Source organism: Filicampus tigris, chromosome 5 (assembly GCF_054856515.1).
Source record: "Filicampus tigris isolate MCC_2025a chromosome 5, RoL_Ftig_1.0, whole genome shotgun sequence".
NCBI lineage: Eukaryota > Metazoa > Chordata > Actinopteri > Syngnathiformes > Syngnathidae > Filicampus > Filicampus tigris.
The window spans coordinates 15,971,218-15,979,038 of record NC_141221.1 but is presented as its reverse complement, the minus strand read 5'-3'; the positions used below and the strand labels follow the sequence as shown (position 1 = coordinate 15,979,038).

Below are 7,821 nucleotides of genomic sequence, written 5' to 3'. Positions count from 1 at the left end.
CGCAAGCTGAGGAGCGGGGTGTGAGCCAGTAGCCGTTCATGCGTCGCCTTTTTCGGACGCATTTATCACCACGCACCGGCCCACCCTCCACAACCCCCCAAAATAATTTAGGTGGTGACATATCAATTTTGTTTTTGAATATAGGAGTCGTGACGCTCTTGACAGCTCCGCTCTATCTGATTTACATTTCCACCGGTGTCTCCAATCCAGGCCCGAGCATGGGGAGAAGGGTAGCCGGCTACGAGCGTGCCCTGAGCGGCATGCCGCTGTGACAAGCCCCCCCACTCTCCCTCTCCCCTCCAGAAAACACCCTGCACTCCTCCAAGTGCACACACAACATGACTGTTTTCAAGCAGGAGAATGTCGAGGAGTTTTATGAGATCGGAGACGAGCTGGGCAGGTGAGTCGCACTTTCACTTCAAAATCATCTTTGCACCTGTTCCCCCCTATCACGGGCCATGCAAAATGTATGAAAATAATGCTTTGACTCCATTGAAATGAATGAAATGCCAATAATCCGTTTCAGCCCCCCCAAAAACACCAATGAAAATGATTGTGAATGTGTTCTATAGTAAGAAAAATATTACTTTATAGTGTTGTGAAAAAATACTGCAACAGCACAATTAAATAAAATGTGAAAATCTTAGTTTGTACACTATGATAATCAATTGCCATTGTGCTACTCCATTTGGTGTGCACGCCTAGGCCACAACGGAGCTATTGGTTGCTCCCTAATTGGTAAACTCTTCATTGAACTACTAGAGTGACACACAACTTCAAAACATTTCTGTAACCTACAACCTAAGACAACTTTTGCATACTCTCTGGACAACTACATTTTCCTACTAGTAAGGCAAAATTTATTGGTTAGCAATTTGGTGCTACTAATAGCATCCAGGAAGCTCCTAGTGTGTGACATAATCCAACTAGTGAACCTTGTAATGTTACATGTAGTTTACTAGTAATTTTAATTGCATACTAGTAGGCCAAAAGTAGCAGCACTAGTGTAAAAAATGTCACTTGCAAGACACTGTTGTTCTCCAAGTTTGCTGAATTGTCTTGCTAGGATGAGAACAAAGAGCGTACTAGTGCATTAGCCATAAACTGAATACCAAGTATATCACATAAATGCTGTGTAAGGGCAGAGGTGATGGATGGCTAATGCCACACATGCACCCACTGACCTACATTCAACGCCCTTTTACCTCGGGCTGGCATGACTGGGTGGAGGGGCTGAGTCTGCATGGCAGATTTGTCACTCAGCCTCCCCCACTATTACTACTTACTCCCCAACCCAAGGAGCAGCCGTCAACCGGCTAAAAACACTCTCAAAAAAGAGTTACCATTTTATTCTTGAAAATAACACCACTTTATTCTTGTAAGATTATTGCAGCCTTAATTTCATGAGATTGTGTAAAAAATGTAAGAAGAAAAATACCATGATATGTATGTATGTATGTATGTATATATATATATATATATATATATATATATGTATATGTATGTGTGTGTGTGTGTGTGTGTATGTATATATATATGTGTGTATATGTATATACAGTGTATGTGTGTATATATATATATATGTGTGTATATGTATATACAGTATATATATATGTGTGTATATGTATATACAGTATATATATATGTGTGTATATGTATATACAGTATATATATATGTGTGTATATGTATATACAGTATATATGTGTATGTATATATGTATATAGGATAATGAATGTATTGCACTGCAAATATCAGAAGAGAGCATCCAGCATTGTGAAGTGCTTTAACACGAATGCTTTAACTTTTGCATGTGTGCTTAAAGTGACAATATGTAGAATGTTTTGATTTTGTCAATGCTCGTTCATTAAAAAAAACACTATTAATTTCAATAGTATACAAAAAAAAATGTTCTATCACATCAACGTTTTTTTTTTTTTTTTTTCATATAATCGTCAGTGAAGTAATCTCTAATTATATTACATAGTCTCCCCTACAGGAGGCTGCCATGTTTCACCACCATCTTTCTGCTACGGATACCCGAAGGAGACAAATTTAGCGAACGTTAGTTCCTCAGCATCATGACAACAGCATGTGTAACAAATGCACTTACATTGTCACTTGAGGAAATACTACAAGTTGTTTGTGATGACATTTTGCTTGAACCTCTGCTGAAGAAATTGATGGTAGGCTTGCGACGTGTGGTCTCTCTGAGGCACCGCAGCGCTTGTGCTTCAAAACGCACATGCTTCGAGCTTAGGTCGTGACATTCTATTAGTTCACCACTAGATGGCATTAAATTCTACCCAATGTGCCTTTAAGACCAAAACTGACCACCGTTGCTTTGTTTTAATAAACCAAGTGTTGACAAGTGAGCATAATTAATGTATTAGGCCACCTAAGTACCAATAACGAGCATCCAGCATTATGAAGTGCTTTATTCCGGATTATTTCAGTCCTGTATGTCCTGAAGATCAAAGCTGACTGTAGTTACCTTAACAGAACCAAGTGTTGGCAAGTGAGGATAATGAATATATAAGACCACCACAAGCACCCAGCAATGCTTTAAAGTGGATTCGTTCTCTTTCGCACACGCTAAAGATCAAAGCGAACTATTGTTACTTTGTTTAACTGAACCATGTGTCGACATGTGGCATCATGGATGTATAATACCGCCGAAGTACCAGAAAAGAGCATCCAGCATTGTGAAGTGCTTTCATTCGTATTATTTCGCTTTTGCGCTTGTGCTGAGGAACATTTGTAACCCTAACAGTTTACATTCAATATCAATGTGTTCTAGTACAGTCATACTCAAAGAATTCCAAACCAGCATATAGGCCACCTAAGTACCAATAACGAGCATCCAGCATTGTGGCTGTGCTTTAATGCTGATTCTTTCGATTTTAGCAAGCACTCTGTGTTTGTACCATTGGGAACAGGAACGAGGGATTTCATACTGAATTTGCCTTGTTCTGGAGGTTGATTGGATCCCTGCCAACTGTGTTAGTGGGTAACGGGTGTCACTGTGTGTGTGTGTGTGTGTGTGTGTGTATACATCGCTTTTGCGGTCAATTAGGACAGTCGCTCAAGTGTGGAAAGTGTTGTTTGCGGTCCTCCACCTTGTATGACCTTGTAGTCCTCACTAGGAGATGTGCATCATGGTCCACTAATTGATCGTTAAGAATTCTTTACGGTATGGATTGTCGATTAATTGTGTCTACAGGCAGTGGAGCGCACTGCAAAAATGTTTTGTTGTTGTTTTGAATTAAAATGCGACGTCAGCAGCGGGAAGTTGAGTTGCTGTACATCCATGCAGAGTGGCAGCAGGCGTTCAGAACATTTAGAGAGCTTTTCTCGTACCTCGAACATATTTGCCTTCTTACTTTTTTTCTTTCCTAAATGTACTATAAAAAAATAGTACAGGGCGTCACTCCCCCGTTTTCAGTCTGAGTTTGCCCTGAAGCCCACCGACTCCGTTTTTACTGCAAATCCTCAAAATTTTCATTTGAAGCCAAGCCCTCGTAATTGGAGTCAGCCAAATGTGACCGCTGAAATTTGCCCAAAATGGCCAGTTCTAGCCAAAATAGCCCACTTCCTGTTCAAGTTTAGCCACGTGTACTTGAGACTTTTTCATGCGTCCTGTGCATCAGGCGACTGGTGAAACTGTCGGGGGCTAATTTTTTTCTAAATTTCAGGGTGCTGATTGAAAAATATCTGATTCAATACAAAATTTCAGACTTTTTCAAAGTTTGGGCGTGGCCCTTGAGACTTTTTTGTATGTCCAGTTATGACAGACATGTTCACCCAGTTTCATGGTGACTTGGTGAAACTGGTGTTAGACTGTTTTTTTTAAAAAAATTTTTAACCAGGACACACTACAAAGGAACATGCATGTCACATGATGTCATTTTGTGTACGTGTGTGTTTGTCTGTGTGAGACACCTGACTTAGTCCTGAGACCATGAAGGCACCCAAAAAAACCCGCCAAATGTCAGTTTCATAAGACGGGAGATGATAGATGGATAAACGGAGCAGCTGGTGCCCCTCACCCCCCAAATCCCCTTCCCGCCCTCCTCACTTCCCACCCTTACCACCATCTCCTCCTCCTCTTCACGTCAATTTTGCACTTTCCACAATTTCTGTCAGAATAATCATGTTGTCATAGCGATAATAAGTCATCCAAATGCATAAACTGTATTAAATTTAAAGCGGCACCTGTTTAGTTGTCCAATTCAGAATACAAACACATTTGTTTAAAGGGGGAGGGGGACGTGGGGAGGGGGGAAGTGCCGTTGAAGTTACGCATGACCTCAGTAAAGCGAGCATCCGATACGAAAAATAAATCGGATACACAATCTCTATTAAGTATAAAGTCGCACCTCTTAAGTTGTGCAATTAGTTAATCGATTGAAATCTGAATAAAATAAATGAATAAATAATATTGAAAAAAAATACAAATAAAATCCCCATAATAAAAAAAATAGTGAATAGTTCTGATAACATTTTGTCTTGCATGACAGTTAAGATTGTTAAAGTGTTACTTCAAACAGTTTTGACCTTTGAACTGATTTTTTTTTTTTGCATTCACATTATTTTTTCATGGAAAAAAATTTCACCAAGCACAAAATGGCAGCCGTTGGTGTCTTTGAGATTTGAGACATTGTGACAGATTGAGTCGGTGACCTCGTCGTGACGTTTGCCGGTATCGCGTGTCCCTGATGTGTCTGAAGGCATTCGGCTCAGTCCTCGAGGATGCCAATTATGCTGTGATGTGCTCGGCATGAACTAACTAACGCAGATAGCTGGACGGTCGTGAAAACAAAGTGGCATTTGATGCAGCTCATAACAGTAATAATAATAACTCAGTGATACTGCGACATGACTCATGCTGCTTTCAGGAATGTGTCCATGTCATAATCGTAAAGATGGTAAAATGAGCCTCTCCGGAGCACAACGACCACCATTGTTCCTCATGCCTTTAAAAAAGAAGCTGGAGGGTGAAAGGACGCATGATCGGCATTCCTCCGATGCCCTCAACGGCGCTTTAAAAACATTGAAGTATACACTTCAGTGAACCCCAGCATGCTCATTCAATCACAAATCTAACAGTAGCATTTTTAGATTTGCGATTGTAATTTATTATTCGGTGTTTGCGTGGCAGTGCAGATGTTTGTTTGTCTCTGTGTGCCCTGCGATTGGCTGGCAACCAATTCAGGGTGTCCCCCGCCTACTGCCCGAAGACTGCTGGGATAGGCTCCAGCACTCCCCGCGACCCTTGTGAGGATTAGCGGTATGGATAATGAATGAATGAAAGGTACTCGTAGAGGCTACCATTAGCAGCCACCGATTCTCATCGCAAAAAAAACCTGACATAAAGTCCTCCTCGGCAGTAATTGGCACTATAGTGCGGCAGCTTGACACATCGGCAAATCATCATCCGCATCAGAAAGAAAGGCCCTCGTTTACAATTTACTGACATTGCTGAAATCTTGTATATCAAAAGTACTAGAGGTATCAGCACTCTGTATCAGTGAGTTCCCAAAGTGAATACTTGAACCCGTGTCACGTCTTCCACAAGGACGTACTCTCACAAAAACATCTGCAGGAGCCATGCGTGAAAAGACACTGGCCATCTGCCATTTTGATTTGAAGCTTCCATTTCATTGTGCCAATTTCCAGAGTTCCTTCAAAGACATGTACTCAACAGATGGACTCTAAATTGCGAGAACTGTTAGTTTTCATTATTGTGTGTGGACAGCGCATGACAGCAAAGCCTCGTGAGTCGAGCTGAAACACTGAACTGTCGTAACGGTCTCCCTCCTGGTGCTGTCTGCGTGGTAATAATGAGCTCATGAGCAAATCCTCCTGATATTCTGACAGATGTGCATTTTTTTATTTACACAGTGTTGATAATCCATCAGCGTCTTCCTTCCTCCGAGCAGCCGGCGGTTCCTCTTCTCTACTTCTCACTCCCGTTACCATGGTTACGCTTTCCGCCGGTACACAATGGCGCGGCGGTTGCGTAACTGTTTTGTGGCACACGCACGCAAGCGCGCGAGCGCGCACGCACACACAGTGCAGCCGAATGGGTCGGGAACACTAAGAGCCGGCCTCCCACGCTGCTTACTAGCTGCTAATTGCACACGGTGGCCACAATGTTTACGTTAGCTCCACCACATCTCCACCACCCAATGAGTTCCAAAACAATAGTTGCTTCTTTAATCCTGCATTTACAAATATGGGAGGATAGAATAACACTGAACTCCACCAAGACATGACAATAGGACACACACTTGTGTTTATTTGTTCATCTATTTGTAGGCTACTTCCTGGTTCATGGATGCAATACTTTATATAAAGGTGGTCCATGCCATTGTAGAGAATTTATCATTTGACCACAGACTCTTGGAAAAATGTGCCTACAAAGTCATGCCAAAATGTAGACAATAAAGTTGTATTCTTTTTTTCTGAAACAAAAATCCTAGTTCCTAATCCTATTTTTTGCAAGAAAAAGTTGTAATTCTCTTGTTTATGATTTCACCCAAAAAAGATCATGTAAGAAATGAGTCGTAATTCTACATGAAAACGTAGTTTTTATGAGTCAAAAAACAATTTTTTTGTCAGAAAATATCTATTTTACGAATACAGTGACAATCATAAGAGAAAAAAACAAGTAATTGTTCTATGAGAAAAAGGTGATATTACAAGAATGAAGTTGTAGCACTGTACGATCACAATAAAGATGTCATGTAAAAAGACGTCGTAAGTGTACTAGAAAAAAAAGTCAGTCATAATTGTTAGAGAAAAAAAGTCTCAACTCTATGGGAAAAAGTTGTAATTCCACAAGAATCGAGTACTATTTTTCACAAAAAAACTATCTATTATCCAACAAAAAAATACCTAATTTTGATAAAATACTAGATGTCATTATGCCAAAATATTATTTTAACAGATTCCACTATAGTATAATTTTTTGGCATATTCTCAGAAAATTTCAACAAATGAGTCATAGAAAAATGATTATACTGTGACATGAAGTTAGGCAATTATACTTTTAGGCTAATGAAATATTCTAAACGGCCACCGCAAACAACATGGTGCATTATCTTCTATTGACACTGCTGTGGTATTAGCTTGAAGGTCGTGACATGATAAGGGAGTTTCAGAGTGAAAACCCGGTCGAAAAAGTTAATGTTCAGTGAAATCGTCATCTCACGTGGCTGGTGAGCGGAATGTTGTCGTTGGTCTTGTTGCTGACGAGGGTGAAAAAACATTGAGGAAGAGTCTGGCATGAGCATTTTGTTAACTGAAGGAGCGCGAGCGATGTGTTCATCATCAGCATCATCAGCACTTTAGCACGCACGTTGTGTAGTGAGGAGCGATCTGGCAGGCATCTTTGTTGTGAAATATTCATCTCTAGTTGAAGAGCAAAAACACTCAGTGATTACGCTGCATTTTTGCCTTTATCCATATTTTTAAAAAAAAGGTATTTTGTTAGCCTAATGGCACAGTTGCCTAAGACACAATTTTTAGCAAGCATAGTGGTATTTTAAAAATCTTTTTTTCCCCCTCCTATGCTTCTTGTTAATTTGTCTTTATGCTCGTAAAATTACAACGTAATTCTGTTCGAAATCTGTTCTCTCTTTGCATTGATGACTTTTTTCCCTGAGCAGGGGCGGAGCCATGGTTGGGCCTGGGTGTGCACACCCAGTGAAATTCAAGAAAAAATATATACTTTTAATTGTTTAGTAAATTATTCTTAAATTATTTTTTAACTTGTGTTTTGTTATGTTTTTAATTTATTGAATATTAAGAATGGCACA

At 40.1% G+C, this 7,821-nt stretch overlaps 1 protein-coding gene across 2 annotated transcripts in view; it reads left to right on the top strand.

Moving 5' to 3' along the window:
- dapk1 (death-associated protein kinase 1) overlaps nucleotides 1-7,821 on the top strand; it is a 38,379-nt gene that overhangs the window by 412 nt on the left and 30,146 nt on the right. For both annotated transcript variants that reach the window (XM_086031004.1, XM_086031003.1), the window contains exon 2: nucleotides 211-400. In XM_086031004.1, coding sequence (XP_085887130.1) covers nucleotides 339-400 — 62 coding nt within the window. In that variant the 5' untranslated portion in view covers nucleotides 211-338. The remainder of the gene's footprint in view (nucleotides 1-210; nucleotides 401-7,821) is intronic.